The sequence below is a fragment of the Pithys albifrons genome, chromosome 1, assembly GCF_047495875.1.
Source record: "Pithys albifrons albifrons isolate INPA30051 chromosome 1, PitAlb_v1, whole genome shotgun sequence".
Classification (NCBI taxonomy): Eukaryota; Metazoa; Chordata; class Aves; order Passeriformes; family Thamnophilidae; genus Pithys; species Pithys albifrons.
The window spans coordinates 113549028-113565592 of NC_092458.1; the positions used below are offsets into that span (position 1 = coordinate 113549028).

A 16565-nucleotide genomic window follows, 5' to 3' on the forward strand; every position below is an offset into this window, starting at 1 on the left:
AGTCACAGCACTGTCCACTCAGCAACAGCACAGCTGGAGGACTCACCCTGTGCACTGACCATTCAGGCTGCTGCTTCAGCTGGAAGAACCAAGAAATGCAAGAGGAACTGTAGCAGAACACACAACTGGCTCCACTGTGGGACAGCCTTTGCAACAGGGGAGCTGACAGAGTATCAGGTGCATGTCTTGTAAGAATGGAAAATGCTTCCCTTGACCGTCCTGCACCAGTACTTGGCACGGGATAACGATGTTGTACAAAGGGTGGAAAAGGAGGGGACATCAGTGCCACAACAAGGTGTGGTTCCTTTCCCTGCCATGCTGGAGTGATAACTCAGATGAGGTTGGGAAAAATAGGGGTGGGGAGAGACATAGTAACAGGACCTTGCAAAACCCCAGCATTTCAAGGCCTTCATCTTCATGAAAGCTGAATCCTGAAGAAGCTGCCTTGCCTCAGTTATCTTTTTCCCTGAGTGCTGGTACTTCAATGCATCTTCTGCCTCGAGTTACAAAGGATGACAGAAGCTAAAACATCAGTGGCACATACTGGTTTGTTCTCCTTTTTGTTAAAGACAGCAGTGGCTGGGAAAATGAAGATACAAATTAAGATACACGTAATTGAAGATGAAAAGAGTGTCCTTACGCTACCAGGGAAGAGCAGCAGGGAATGAAATGCAAATGCTGCTGCTGGTTTCTGGCAAACCCCTGGCTGGTTTCTGGCAAACCCCTGGCCAGGTGTGACTGTGACAGGGAAGATCACTGCAAGTCTGGAGCTCTGGCTGTCACCAGCACTGTGTCACTGCTGGCGCTGATCAGCCGAGTCAGGTAAGGTGAGACCCAGCAACTCATTCCAGGCACAACCCACAGGCAGTTTCTTTAAAGAGACAATACAAACACACAGTTCTGCTTCAACTTAAAAGGTTGCCCTTTATTTTAAGGTGTGGAGATACTTTGTTATTTGCACTTAGAAAACATTTGCTGTCTAAACATTTCAGTTTCCTCTCTCATTTTCTCTGAGGAAAACAACATTAAAATTAGTGAAGCTGGGTCCCATGGGGATGGGTTTGTGCGTTGTCAGATGTGACCTGTTGGGTTAAGCATCTCTTTACTGCAGCTGCTCTTGCTGGTTTGCTTTTAGCTCCTGCTTATACCTATTGGAAAAAAAAAAGAGCGAGCACAGGCTAAGAATAGAATAGAACACCAGTCACAATAACAGTGTCTTCCTAACAGTCTGTGCAGCAGAGAAGGTTTAAAATTACAACAGGCTTAAGAGTGGAAACTCAGGATAGGAGAGCTTAATCCATGTAAGAAGTTCCAAAGTAGTCAGTTTGCTGCATTCCTGGCCAGTACTGAAGCCAGAAAACTTCAAAGTTTCCCTCAAGAAATAACAAAAAGTGCTGTTTGGCTTAGGAATCCTTTGATCCAGCTGGAACTGACACGATCCAATGCTGAAGGCTGACAGAAGTGTAGAGCATATGAGGACACAGTCTGGGCTATTTGTCAGTCAGACCCACAGCTTTTAAATGCCTCAGACCCAGAAACTTACATGCAGCATTCCTTAAAACAGCTTACAAGGAGCTTACATCGAGCATTCCTTAAAACATGCTCTAGCTGGACTGAAAATACTTAAATCTTCACTCCAACTTAGCTGGGAAACTAACAGTGTGGCAAAAAAGATCTGCAATGTTTAATTAATCCCTCAGTTCCTCTTGGCTGATGCCCTGACACGGGCTGGCAGCATTGATAATCCCTGGTTAGGATGAGGTGGTTTGAATGCTCAGTTAGTGTGTAGAGTAGCCCTTCTTACCTCCATATTCGGAAGAGCTGAGAGCCACCAGCACAGCCAACAAAGAAGTTCACAGCAAAGAGACTCCAGTTTTTAGGAATAATAACTAGAGAGTACCGGGACCAAATAAGGCCTGTTGGATAAAATGGAAAGTTTGCAGATGTTAAGCCTTTAAAGTGAAATACTCAGACATTTCCCTAAGTTTGGAGACTGAAAAATGGGCCTGTTTAAGTAAATAATTTTTACAGCTTCATGTTAGACAACTGCTTTTTTTATAACTCCCTATTTCTCAGAAGTGCCACAGGTGCCACTGGGACAGCTACAGGTACGTGTTGCATTTTTCAAAAATATCCAGACAGTAAAATCAAACAAAAATCTCTGCTCTACAGCAGACTGGACCTCAATTCTCCAGCACAGTTGCAGAGTAGTGGTATTTTGCTGTAGTACATCCAGTTTGCTGCACTAGATTAAAGATTACAGAATCCAGCAGTCAAGAAAGGTTTATGCAAAGCTTATGCAAAACACAAAGCATTTTGTCAGACACCAAAATAAAGTCTGGAGAAAGAAGAAGGTGGTAGCAGCTGTAGTTTTGATTTTCAGCCTCAGCTGCCACAAATCAAGAGCCAGCTGGACATGAGCAGTGTGTGTCCAGGTGGCCAAGGGCATCCTGGCCTGGATCAGGAATAGTGTGGCCAGCAGGACCAGGGACGTGACTGTCCCTCTGTGGGGACATTGGCACTGGAGAGGCCACACCTCAAATCCTCTGTCCAGTTCTGGGCCCCTCACTCCAAGATACTGAGGTGCTGGAGCATGTCCAAGGAAGGGAACAGAGCTGGGGAAGAGTCTGGAGCACAAGTTTTATTGAGGAGCAGCTGAGGGAGCTGGGGGTGTTCAGCCTGGACAGGAGGAAGCTCAGGAGTGACCTTATCTCTACAACTGCCTTAATTAAAGGAGGTGGTAGTCGGGTGGGGGTCAGGCTCTGCTCCCAGTAACAAATGACAGGATGGGAAGAAATGGTCTCAAGTTGCACTGAGGGGGATTAAATTAGATACTAGGAAAAAAATCACTGAAAGGATTGTCACCATTGGAATGGGCTGCCCAGGAAAGTGGAGGAGTGGTAAGGTGTGTAGATGTGTCACGTAGGGACAGGGTTTAGTGATGGGCTTGGCAGTGCTGGGTTAATGGTTGGATTCAATGATCTGAGAGGTCTTTTCTAAATGATTCTGTGCTTACAGACCATTGTTTCTGCCAGTGTGAACATTCTGGGCAGACAGCAGTCCATGTACCGCTGCTTCAAATGTCTTGTAACATTTGCAAATTCTTTCCAGTTAGTGTAAATACTCAACCATTCCTTAATCCCTTAAAGTCTGTTCTAAAAAAGTCACTATATCCTGGACTGATTTCAAAATTACTTGACCTGAAGCAAAAGAGGTCACTGACTAGAAATGAGTGGTCTCATTGTAACTGAAGGGATGAAACTCATGTCCTAACTCGTAGCACCTTGCTCTGGACAATTCCAAATTAAGACACAGGTAGCAAACCATTACATGATTACAGAATGCTCAGAGATTTAATACCAAGTATACAGCTGTCCTGAATATCACCCAACAGCATAGTGGGAGCTGGCATGTTACAGCTAAGCCTTTCTGCAGAAGTGGATTAGTTGTGATGGAGGATTTGGAGAGGAGTGAATTCAGACTCAGTGCTGTGTATAAACATGGAGTAACTGTGGCTTTACCTGTGGCCATCAGTACTGCAGACTGTGCTGTGCTGAGCTTTTCTGCTGGTCTGGCCATGTCAGCCAGCCCAGCACACACCAAACCCTGTAAAGAGAAACTCAGTGAGCACCAGGCCAGGATCTCCTGGGACAGACCAAGCACTGTGCACGGGGAAGTTGCTTCACAGCTCAGTGCTTACTCTACATGCATTATGCAGGAGATGGGATGCACTGTGTGAGCAGTTGGGGTCTTGGAGCACCATCCACTTCCAGTCCCTTGTGGGAGGGATAAGAACACAACTATGGGGGTGTCAACTGGCTGGCAATAAAATCCCAGGCAGAGGCAATTTTGTGTTAATTCAAGAACAAGGTTAGTTTTGGTACAGCTGATTTCTTAACCAAACCTGCGTTTTTGTTGTAAGCAACAAGTAGGTACTTATCTAAATAAGGCCCTTCTTCCTACAGCTCAGGCTGAGATACTGCTGGTAAAGCTGTAGGTGTGACACAACAGTCTTCACTCACCTTCCTCTGAGGGGGTAGAAGTGCTGCTTCTTTAATGGAAGTTATAATTTCAGTAAAAGTAGAAAACTGCCAGGTGACCTGAGGAATAGCTTGGCTGATCTGCCTGACATTAGCAGCAAACACGCTGCTTGATTTGTTTGCTGTGTTATTGCCCTCTACTGGAAATACAATTTCACGTTCAGGTTACAGGAGTTCACCAAAAAAATCCACAAAAAGGCCCTCAAAATCAAAATCCCACAAATAAGAGAGTCCTAATGCTTTTAATTCCCTGACTGCCACTGAGGACTACATTGGCTCCAACCCAGAAACCAGTTTTCAAGAGGCTCCTGTGTGCTGTCTCACTGATGGGAGAGATGGGCTTTTGGCACTCCTGGGTACCTGCAGTAAATGTGCCTTTGCCATCCAGGGGGCACGTCTTTTTAACTTCCCAGTGGAGATACCCACTGTGAGCTCAGGGAACCATTTCTGCATGTTCACGGGGTTAAAACCAGCTCTTTTGAGGCTTGGGAGCCGGAGAACCTCTGAGGAAGGGGAAGGCTGGCCATGGTTCCTGCAGCTCCTTAGGCTGACAAAGAAACCAGGCTGTAGCTTAGACCAAAATGCATTGCCTGTGGCCTAGAAATAGTTGGATTCACCATGGCAAAGGGAGGAACCAGCTGGCAATGGCAAGAGCAGGTGACATCCTTGCCTGTTATCAGACAAGGAAATCAAACAGCTCTGTGTGTTTAGAGGTCATTTGTTTTATCTGCACCAATACAACAACTAGGAGGAGAGCAGTGAATAAGGAGGAGGCAAATACTTCACTGGGCACACACAGAGCTCAGAGATGTAGCCAAGTAGGAAGCAGAAAGCTTTTGTTTTCTCAGGACTACCTTGCACTCTGAGATGCTTTAACGCACCTTCAGGCTAGGAGGCCTGGGAATGAGCTTCCCTAAGATACTCCTTAAACTCCTCAATCTCTGGAGAAATACCTGCTTTGGGAGTTTTGCATTATGCCAGCTCATGCTGGAGCACAAGTGCTGTGGGGAGAGGCTGAGGGAGCTGGGGGTGTTTAGCCTGGAGAAGAGGAGGCTCAGAGGTGACCTCAGCACTGTCTGGAACTACCTGAAGGGAAGTTCTGGCCAGGTGGGGGTTGGTCTCTTCTCCCAGGCACTCAGCAATAGGACAAGGGGGCACGATGGGCTCAAGCTCTGCCAGGGCAAATTGAAGCTGGAGAGCAGAAAAAACTTCTTTGCAGAGAGAGTGCTCAGGCATTGGAATGGGCTGCCCAGAGAGGGGGTGGATTTCCCATCCCTGGAGGTTTCAAAACTGAGCTTGGCCGTGGCACTGAGTACCATGATCTGGTAAAGGGACTGGAGTTGGACCAAGGGTTGGACTTGATGATCTCGGAGGTCTTTTCCAACCCAATCGATTCTATAATTCTATGCCTGCCCTGAGTTAATGTTTTGTAAGAGAAAGCTTTTGTGAACCTTGCAGTGAAAGGCACAGTTTTCTCACAAAGCACTTCCTGCATGTTGTGCTGTGTGTTATCAAGGTTAATTTTGTTCCTCCATGTACATTAAAAGTTTGAGCCTTGGAATTAAATCCTCCTGTAGGCTCCAATATCTGCTGGAAAACTCCTGCTTGCCCAGTGGATTGGTGCTGACTGATACCCAGACACCAGCTGGGATCTGATACTTACCCATTTCATAATTGGTGCCCAGAAAAACACTGTCTTGGGACCTGAGGGAGTGGGGGAGGAAAGAGAAAATAAGTTAAATTATTGAGTGAGATGTGGCTATTTTAATACCCACAGTAAGTTTGGGTTGGTTTGTTTTTAATAAAGAATTGTGTGTATTAGCACAGTTTCTACCACTGTACAAGCTCTGAATACTCAGAGTTACCAACTCAGTGCATCAACTTCCAGTTGTGTAATCAGCCCACACATTTCTGCAACAGATGAGTAGGATTTTGTGTGTTCATTGTTAAGCAATTAAGGACACTTTTCTGAATAACAGAAAAAGGCAGAGTCAGAATTGAAGTTCACGGTGTAATGGATTAATTAGAGGAAAATACATCTGTGAAACTTCTTTAACATGCTCAGTGCAATGCTGGAAGGAGGCAGGAAACAGGAGGAAAGCAGGAAATTTGGTACAGTCATTGGGTTTTCACTGGTTGTATAGAAAAATTTAAGACATACAAGAACATTGCAGAAAAGGGATGTTACTTTTTAATAGAAAAAAACCCACACAAAGAGTACAGTGATCAAGTATTGCCTAAACCTGGATATAAAAGCAGGACTTAGTGACTTAAAAATAGTCCTTAAAAATTAGATGAGCAATGGAAAGAACAATGTGCCATTGAGACCTGGTGATAATAAACTGGAGCAGGCAAAGTCAATTTATAGTGGAAAGAGTTAGGATAAGGCCTAGGAATGGTGAAGACAGTTTCCAAAGAATGAGTAAAACTTACTCTACAGCTGGACTAGCACAAATAGGATTTTAAATCTTTGCAATTAAAATTCAGAAGTATTTTATTACTGGTACTGTAACAAGCCACTTCCTTTCCCAAATTACAGCCACCTCTTCACACTACAGGCATTAGAGGGCTCAAGGGAGAGCACAGATCCCAAACAGAAGCAGCAGCAAATGTAAGGAAAGTGTTCTCATCCATCTCTAACCTGTGCCTCTCAACAGCTGTGTCCTTCTGGCAGAGACAATGCCTCAAACCTCCACCCAGGAACCTCCCAGGAGGCAAAGGGTGATGATGGAGGAAGAGCAAAAAAACTCCAGAAGAAGGGAGAAAAATAATGGAATGGGATCTGGGGGAAAACAATTACCTTACAAATATCTTAGAGTGGTGCTAAAATGGGAAGTGGTTGGTTAAAACAAAGCACTGTAAAGCCATGCCAGGAATCATTAATCTAAGGGTGCTGCTCCAAGCCTGGAATGAGAGACCACAATCCCAAGCACCACCCGGGGGACACTGTTCTGGTGCCACCAAACACCTCAGAGCCCAGGCCCTGCCGTGCCTGGTCAGCACTCTGGTACACCCAGCCTGAAGCCAAGTTCTCTGCAATGTGCAGCAGGTGTGTCATGTGCTACCTGTGAGGAACCAACCAGCTCTTGGGCTGCTCCCTCTCTACACCAGCTGCTTTTTCAGCAAGTCAGCCTTAAAAATTGACTTATTTGTACTCCCTGTTCTTAGCACCCTCCAGTTTAAAACCATGACTTGGGAAAAGTTTAACCCTTGGCTTTCCAAAGCAGGCCCCTGATTTGGGGGATAAGGGTGTTACAAGTGTTACTGCAATGTCACCTTAAAACCAACTAAGCCCGCAAAGGGCAGGGCAACCATGGCACAGAAAGCAACCAAAACTGGCCTGGCAGCCTTGTGTAAAGCCCTCTATAACCCACACTGCTCCTGAACAAGTTTCAAACTGCAGTTAATAACCACCAGCATGTTACTTTTTGTCTAACTCTGTTGAATAAATACAGCTCAATATTCACCCTTTAAAGACACAAACTTTGGTTGCTGTTCCCTGAGGCAGCTCCTGGGAATGGCAGTCCCAGGATGCAAACACAGCCCTATGGAAGCAGCTGTAATCACTGTAATTTAATTTATTCTAAAGCACAAACTCAGATTTGGAGTAGTAGAGAATGTGGGAAAGGATAAATTAATAAACTGGCACTGCCTAAACAGCTAGCAAAGTTTTCAAGAAGACTGATGTTAATTTTGATTAATAATAAATAAATAACTCGATGATTTTAAACTGCTGACTACAGAAGTGAGAAACAATTGAAGGCAGGGAAGGCTCCAATCCCAGCCTGTAATCAGGGCACACTGTGAAATGCCTGGAGCAGAACATCTCTCCTGGAAGCACTCCAGAGTGAGCTCTTCCCTCATCCCAACATCCAGGATTTCTCAGGGAAGAAGTGACAGCAGCCCACCCGAGCAGGGGGGACAGCAGGGGCTAATCTGGGTATCACAAGTGTCACCAGTTTAGAGCTTTGCTGCCTTCTGTTAAATCTAACAAGTCCTTGTGCTGAAAAGTTTAGTTTAATCACCAAAGTGACCCAAAGAGGCCAAAGGGGAGGGAGGACAAGCTCAGCCCAGTGGCAGCCTGGGGAGTTTTGTGCCAGGTCCTGCTCTGTCCTCCAGCCAAAGAAAGTTTTTCAGACCAGGCATCAATTATCTTGCTGGGAGCCTTCTCTGCACCAGAAGAAAAGACAGCACATTCCTCATCCTCACAAGTGATTCATAACTTCATGACAACAACACTGATATTCCTAAACTAGACTAGAAATCAGGATATCACCAGAGATAAAATGCCAGCCTTTATTTTTAACCTAATTCTTTTTTTTTCTTCTTTTTCTCCAGTCAGAGTGACATCTATTGCATAACTTTCTCAGACACACCTTCGAGGCATTCAGAGCTGAACCAGAAGTGGCAAAAAGGTTTAGTTTCAGTACCTGCTTTTGGCTTTTCTCATGCAGATAGATATGTGTGTTTGTGTGTATAAATATATATACACACATACACACAGTGTCCATAAAAAAGGAATTATTAATTTATTAATTAATTTACTAATGGTGGTGAACAAAAGTGGCCCATTTATTATTGTATGCAATAAAAGCACCTGCAAACTGCTTTTCTCAGAGATTAAATGTGTCTCTCAAAGGCCTGGCACCTTCACTGTGGAAGTGTTGGATATATTGACTCTTCATATATAAAAATGCTGAATATCTTGGCCTGGTGGATTCAGTAGAAATGGAACATTTTTAGAAGTGCAGTTTTCACTCTCTGTGGTTTCTGCAGAGCGACACTTTTCCTTCCAAGAAAGAAGCACTGCAGGAGGACAGACTGAAAGCCAAAGTCCGTTTTCACAGTGGATATTCCAGGTGGGTGAAGAGTCAAGGATGCCAATCCCACTGACACACAACAGTGGGAGCAGCAGCCTATGGAATTCCAGGGGTTTATCGAGCACTCCTTTCAGCCACCCGGCGCAGTTTGTTTACACGGCAAACACCCCGTAAGTGGCACCGAAGGACATCATTTTACAAGAGGCTTCTCCCCAGTAACACAACCCCCCGTGTTTGCTCGTGCTGACCTGTCGGTCAGGTGAGGGGAGCTCATTCCAGGGAAATTCCTCAACCACAGGAGCCCTGCCAGCGCTGTCCCTCATCCCTGGAGTGTCCAGGGCCGGGCTGGGAGCACCTGCTGTGCTGGGACTGTCCCTGCCCACCGCAGAGGGGCCGGAACGAAATGCTCCCTCAGGCCCCTTCCAGCCCGACCATCCCGCGATTCCATGAGCCCACTTTCTATTCCATTTTCCCCCTCCACGCGGCTGCCGAGGCCTCCAGGCCCCTTTGGAAGCCACAGCGGGCTGGCACCCCGCGCCGGCCTTTCCCAAACCGCCCCCTCTGCAGCCCCGCGGTGTCCGCGCTCGGGGCAGGCCGCGCCTCCCACCCACCGCCCGGCCCTGCCCAAGGTGACCCCCGGCGATACCGGCAGGGTGGTTGTAGAAGGGTCGGAAGCGCGGCGGCAGCATGAGCTCGATGCGGTCGAGCATGCGGTGGTAGGAGGCGCGGAGCCCCGAGGCGGCGGCGGCCATGGCTGGGCGAGCGGAGACGGGCCGGGGGCGACTGTCAGGGGCGAGCGGCACCGTCCGCGCGCGTCCTGCCGGCCCCGCCCCCGCGCGCGGATTGGCTGCGCCGCCGGGGGGCGCGGCGCTGCGCGCTGCCCTATTGGCTGAGCGCGATGGCCACGCCCCCTGAAGCCGCCCGGGAAGGGCACGGCCGCCCGGCTTAGACATGGCAGCCCGCAGGGCAGCTTCGTCGCCGCGCTCAACATGGCCGCCTCGAGGGGTCGTTAAGGAGCCCAAACTCAAGATGGCGGCTCGCGGCTTCGTGCCGGTGTGACTCCGCAGAGGGGCGGTTGGGCGCAAAGGGGAACGGTTGGGCGCAAGGGGAGGGGTTGGGCGCTGACGTTAGCGCCACGCCCTTTCCTCATTGGAGGCGGGGCGCGGTGACGTCAGCGGCTCGCGCGAGACACGCGGGATATCGGCACCGCCCCCTCCCCCTCCCCTCCTCGCGGGGGCGTGGCCTGGGCGAGGGGCGGGGGCGTGTCCCCCATAGGCCCCGCCCCCCGGGCTGGCGGAGGGCGCGGGGCGCGCGCGGGGCCCGCTCGGCCGTTCCCATGGTGATGGTCCCGCTGCCCGCGCCCATCGCGACCCACGGCCCCGTCCCGCGGCCCGCACAGCCGGGCCATGGCCCGCGCCCGCTGCCCGCACCTGCTCTGGGACGTGCAGAGGCGCAGCCTGGGGCTGCAGGAGCCCGGCTTGCTGCGGCGGCACTACCTCGGTAAGGAGCAGGGACCGGGGTGGGAGCCCTGCCCGTGCCCCTTCCCGGCCGCGCTGTCCCGCCGCTCCCAAGTTTCCCGTGCCCCGCGTGGGGCGGGACACAACCCCCCCCCCCCCCCCGCCCCCATCCCTCTGCCCCATCCCAGGGGTGCTCCAGGAATTCCTCCAACCCCTGGAAGTGCTCCTGGAATTTACTCTGCCCCATCCGGGGGGTGCTGCAGGAATTTCTGCAACCCCCCTGAGTGCTCCTGGAATACCCTCTGCCCATCCCGGGGGTGCTCCAGAAATTCCTACAAAGCCCCGGGGGGGGCTCCAGGAATTCCTACAATCCCCGGTGTGCCCCAGGAATTCCCCCATCCCACTCCATCCTGGGAGTGCTCCTGGAGTTCCCTCTTCCCCATCCCGAGGGTGCTCCAGAAATTCCGCCATCCCACTCCAGGAATTCCCTGTGCCCCATCCTGGGAGTGCTCCAGGAATTCCCTGTGCCCCATCCTGGGAGTGCTCCAGGAATTTCCTCTGCCCCATCCCGGGGATGCTCCTGGACCCGCCGGCCGCTCCCCTTCCCAGGGAACTGTTGCGCTCCGGGATCCCGCCGGGAAGTTGGCCGGGAATGTCCAAGGGATGGGCCGGGCAGGCTCCGGGAACAAAGCGGGATAATGGCGCGAGGTGTTTTCCCGGGATCGGGAGCCGGGACGCGGCCGAAGCCGCCCGATCCAGCCGGGATTTGTGTCCCCTAATCCCTTCCACACCCCCAGCCGGGCTATTCCCACTCTGGAAGTTGGATCCAGCGCGACTTCAGCTGGAGCAATTCCCGGAGTGCCGGAGGAACCGTCGGTGTTCTTTGTCATGGCGCAGGTTCTGCGAAACTGCCCAAAATAATCCAAAAAAACCCCAAAACCCGCCCCGCAGTGTTTATTCCCGTGTTTTGGGGGTGTGGCGGTGCCTCGTGGTGGGTTTGGGGGAAGGGGGGCGGCTCTCCAGGGAATGGGAATTCCTGTTGGATTGTTCTTTTGTGCTGGAAACAATCCCTGCCTTGGAGTGGGAAGCTCGGAGTGCTCGACATGGAGCTGATTTTCAGCGCTGGGGCTTTCCCTGCCTTCCCAGGCGTTTCTCCGGGCTGGTTTTCGCCTTGTTTCCTGCTGGAATTAAAGCTGGGATATCACATTACCGAGCCGTAACTCGGGAGTTCTCTGCCCCAGCTCCCAGGAATCCGCCAAAGGAATCAAGGTCATCGCTGCTTGGTTTCCACACCAGGCGGTTTCTGTGTCTGGAGCACCTTGGGAAGGAATTCCGAGGTCCTAAAATTAAAAAGAAAAGGCTGAAAACTAATGGTCTGGATTCTTTTAAGTTCTGGTTTTGTCCTAACTTTTAGTGATCAATCCTCACTGGATTATTTTGGGGTTTTATTTTGCTTCAGTCAGAGCAAAAAAGCTCAGTGATAAAATCTGTTATGTGCAGATTCCATAAAGCACCATAAGACCTTTATTTTATTTTTTTCCTACTGCTTTTACATGATTGGGTTGAAGTATTAAGGCTTGATCAGTTGAAATCAGACTGAGATCTCTTTTCTGGATGCTGCTCCAATAAAATGTCCATCAGTGAGGAACAAAATCCCTCTGGTGACTCAGGTTAAGGTCTCATATTTACTGTTTTTCATTGAACCTAAATAAGTTCAGTGGCTTTACAGCCTGGAGAAAATAGGTTTGGGAGAGCCTTCCCACTGGATTCTGTGGAGATAGATCCGTGTTGGTGGCAGGAGATGCTCAGTCCTTGTTGGCTCCTGCTTTTAGGGAAGGGCTTTTAGGGAAGGAATACCTGTTGTTGCCCTTTTACTCAGACTGGTGTTCCTGGCCTTGATAAACGCACTAATTTGGCTGCTACTCAGGTGTGGTTGGTTGTGTGCAGTTCCCAGACAACAGGCCTGTTGTGGTGCCTTTTTGGGTGTTTTTCCTTCCAGCCTTCAGCAGTTCTGTGTAGGAGTTTTGTTGTCTGGGCACTGGTTGAGCCCACAGTGTTGGGTGGTTGGTGGTCATTGCTGGTCAGCCTGAATGGGAAGTAAAGTTTCTTCCTATTTATATTTTTTAAATAGTGTTTCTGCAGTCTGGCTGACAGAACAAATGCAAGTCAAGCATTTCATTTTGATTTAAGGAAACTCAAGCCATTGTCCATGTGCATTTTTTTGCTTTTTCCTTGTTTAGGTGGATTTTTTTTTGTAAATTTGTCAGAGCATTTATGATACCAGTACAAAATTGAGAAGTTTATTGCCTGCTGCTCTTTTTCATCCACCAAATCAGATAAAAACCCTTAAACAAGTCCATGACTACCAGTGCAGTTCCCAGTGTGTTGGGAGGAAGCTGTGTCTGTGTGAATGGCTTAGTGAAACATGGTATGCTGTGATATAAAATCCCAGAAATATGACTGTGTATTGAAGGAGACATCTGAGGACTAATTGCTGTTTCCTATTTGCTCAGTGTTTCACTGGCAATCAAGTGACACTCTATTTATAGCCCCTTTCAGCTTTCCCAAACAGCTGCTCCAGGAGGGATCTGTGCAGCAGAATCACAGAATCCCAGACTGTTCTGAGTTGGAAGGGACCCCCAAGGATCATCGGGTCCAACTCTTAAGTCAATGGCCCACACAGGGGATTGAACCCATGGCCTTGGCATTATTACAGCCAAGTTTGAACCAACTGAGCTCAGATTGTACCTTTCCATGCAGACAGTTCTCCCGTGCAATTTATGGCCTTGCAAGATCCCTAAATAATTGCTCTGAAACCTCCTCAGTTCTGGGCAGAGTTCCACAGGAATATGTGGAGGAGATGGGGCAATACCTGGGATGTGTCATAGAGTCATAGAGTCGATTGGGTTGGAAAAGACCTCCGAGATCATCAAGTCCAACCCTTGGTCCAACTCCAGTCCCTTTACCAGATCATGGCACTCAGTGCCACGGCCAAGCTCAGTTTTGAAACCTCCAGGGATGGGGAATCCACCCCCTCTCTGGGCAGCCCATTCCAATGCCTGAGCACTCTCTCTGCAAAGAATTTCTTTCTGCTCTCCAACCCGTTTCCCCTGGCAGAGCTTGAGCCCATCGTGCCCCCTTGTCCTATTGCTGAGTGCCTGGGAGAAGAGAGCAACCCTTCAGGTGTTCCTGTTTGGGAAGAATTCCTGCTGTGATGAGAAAGGCACAATGTGGGTCTAGCAATGGCTCTGATAGCTCTGTTTTCTTCAGCATTTGTGGGCTAATTAGTCTCAATTTCAGGCAGTGTGTGACTATCCGAGGTCTCCAGAGAAAGCCAATCCTCAGGGAGAGCTGCCAGTAAAACTCACTCAAACTCAGTAAAACTCCCTTTGCTTGACTTCAGCTTGGGCATCCTCGGTGTGCTCATGGGAGGAGTCCCAGGGAGGGAAACTCAGTATCAGGGGCTTGCAGTTGTTAAACACATCCCATTGCTTTGCACTGATAGGAAATGTGGGAGCCATTAAATTCTGCTTTGACCTGGCAAGTGTAATCACCCCTTGGATACTTTCAGGACGCGCTGGGAACCTTTGCTGCAATTTTGTACCGTTGTCTCCGTGGCCTGAGAACAGGCAGGTTCTCCTGGCAGGTGAAGGGTTTGGTGCCAGCACAATAAAGGCCTCTGTGTGGGTTAAATGTGGCATATAATGATTTGACTGGAGAAATGGCAGCTTGGCTTTTCTGGCAAGAAAGGAGGGATCCATAATTCCTCTGAAATATTTCATGGGAAGGGTTTATTTGCTCTTCTCTGAAGGGCCGTGCTGGTGACTCTGTTAGCCAGGAGGAAAGATGGAGCCTTTCCCTTTTTTGTTAGTTTGGTTTGGGGTTTTTTTGTTAGTTTGTTTGGCTTGTTTGGGTTATTTTTGTTCCTGGCACAGCAGGTTATCCAGAGAAGGTGTGTCAGTCAGAAACAGCCTGCACAGGGGAACTGCTGCTGGGTTTTGGCTCAGAGTGCTTGCTGGAAGTTGTGGTGCTTGACACAGTGGAAGCAAATATCAAAATAATCAGTTCCTCCCAGTCTCTGGTTTCCTTGTTCACACTCTGGTTTCTGAAATCTTCTCTTGTGATGTAAATTTTTATGCTTAGAGATGGAGCTGTGATCTGTACCTGAGCTTCCACTGTGCCTCTTTAATTTAGAGTGCTTCATATCTTACCAGGTTTTTATCATCCTGTTTTTTTTAAGGTTGTGGAATGGTTTGAAATCCCTAAAATCCCAGTCAGGAAACCAGTAGTGAGGTTCATTGTGATCAAATCTGTGTAACGTTTCAACAGTTCTTACTGAAAAGAGAACTGTGACTGTATTTTGTAGGTAGGGGAGACTGACTGTGAATTACTCGGGTCTCAGTGATTCTCTCTCCTTACAGAGATGAACCACAGAAACCAGAACTAATTGCCCTTCCGAAGTCAGTTGATTGCCCTGCCCATAGGCGGGGTTGAAAAACAGGAAAACCCGCCGAGAGCAGCTGTTTGTGTCTATGGACACCTGATTGGTTTCGATATTGCCTGTGTTACATTCAGCAACATAGTAGTTTCTAAAGCTGGTTGAGTGTGGGTAGAATTGGGTGTTGATGTTGAACATTTGGTTCTTCCTCAAATACCTTCCCCAGGGGGCCGGAGTGAAATTAGTTCCTTAAAACACCATAAACTTTGATTCTGTCTGTGCTTTTCTGGGACAGACAAACCCACAAAGGGAACTGGGCTGCAGGGAGGGCAGCCAGAGGGAATGTGCCATTTTCCCCAGTTCCTGCTCTATTTAAACACCTTGCTCTTTGAACATAATGCAGAGTAAGAAGGGTCAGACAGCTTTGCTGGGATCAGCCTTGTAGCTGTTGCTCTTGCAGACCTGGCAATGGTCACAGTGTGTTTAATCAGCCTTTCTTCTTTAATTCCTTGCATAGGACTCTTGATGTTTAGTTATTTCCAGGTATACTCTTCCATTTCACATCCTAAACCTTTGGTGTTCATTTTCTTCCCCAACATGAGTTAAAAACACTCCTCTGTCCCAGCTAAACCCCAGAACTGGTAGGGGTGGTTTGTGTTATTTTTACTTCTACAAGCTGGAAAGGGACCATTATAAATTTGCCTGGTTGTGTCATTATGAGGACACAAATCTGTTTTAATATAAACAGTGTAACTTCCTGATGGGCATAATTTCCCACTGCAGTGTGTTCCCTGGTTTTAGAATTTTAGAAAGCTTTAGTTCAACTATATTTTTTTCAGATTTTTTTTCTGAGTAATAGAAAAAGGCAGAGTCAGAATTGAAGTTCAGGGTGTAATGAATTAATTAGAGGAAAATACACCTGTGAAACGTCTTTAACATGCTCAGTCTCACTGGAAGGAAGCAGGAGGAAACCAGGAAATTTGGTTGTCATTGGGGTTTCACTGGTTCTATAGAAAAATTTAAGACATATAAGAACACTGGATGTTACTTCTTAATAGAAAAAAACCACACAAAGAATACAGTGATCAAGTATTGCCTAAGACTGGATATGTTTGGATTTTTTTTCCCCTGCTAATAAAAGCAACACTTAATGACTAAAAATAGTCCTTAAAAATTACAGCTTTTGGACAAGAATGTTAAGGGTGATCCCACCACACAAGATTAATTTTTTTTTCTCTCTATTTCCAAGTAAATCAACTCAGATAATAAAAACACTCATTTTAAATGCTTTAATATTGGTAAAGGAAAATAAAAGAATCACCTGGACAAGGTAACAAATAACTGCTGGTGGGGCATTTGGTGCCCAGCAGCAAACCAGAGGGAGAAGTGAGCTGGGAGGGAGGATTAAGGCTGGAGGAGTATTTCTGGTGCTGAATACTTAGTTTTAATTTGAGTCTAATCAGCCTTCTGTTATCTTTGGGATTATTTCCCCTGTGGCCTGAGTGAGGTGGAGGAGCAGGAGCCTTTCCCAGTTACACCTTCCCTGTGTGTTTTGTGGTTGATGTTCATGGTTTGTGTTACTGTTTCTGGCTGCTCAGTGTTGTCCAGTTTTGCTTCCACTCAGTGACAACATGTTGAGCGTTTTTGTGTATTTTCTTTAAAACAACCAACCAAACACATGCAGGGGCTGGGATTACTCGGTGCCTTCTGTCATTGCCCTGAAAAAACAGAGTAAATGCCAGTGTTTGTTTGTAGATGTTGGGGATTGATGGGAGCAGAGTTTCTGGTTTTCATGTGCTGGCATCAATTT

General features: G+C 48.0%; 2 protein-coding genes across 5 annotated transcripts in view; one reads left to right on the top strand and one right to left on the bottom strand.

Moving 5' to 3' along the window:
• Positions 1-898: 898 nt before the first annotated feature.
• MPC2 (mitochondrial pyruvate carrier 2) lies at positions 899-9700 on the bottom strand. The gene is made up of 5 exons (XM_071564082.1): positions 9507-9700; positions 5704-5744; positions 3522-3606; positions 1805-1916; positions 899-1148 (listed from the first exon to the last, which is right to left on the bottom strand). The coding sequence occupies exons 1-5, from the start codon at positions 9610-9612 to the stop codon at positions 1103-1105; spliced, it is 390 nt and encodes a 129-aa protein (XP_071420183.1). The 5' UTR covers positions 9613-9700; the 3' UTR covers positions 899-1102.
• A 412-nt stretch (positions 9701-10112) lies between these two features.
• The window catches only part of DCAF6 (DDB1 and CUL4 associated factor 6), a 76163-nt gene continuing 69710 nt past the window's right edge, over positions 10113-16565 (top strand). For all 4 annotated transcript variants that reach the window (XM_071564093.1, XM_071564103.1, XM_071564112.1 and 1 more), the window contains exon 1: positions 10113-10360. In XM_071564093.1, coding sequence (XP_071420194.1) covers positions 10267-10360 — 94 coding nt within the window. In that variant the 5' untranslated portion in view covers positions 10113-10266. The remainder of the gene's footprint in view (positions 10361-16565) is intronic.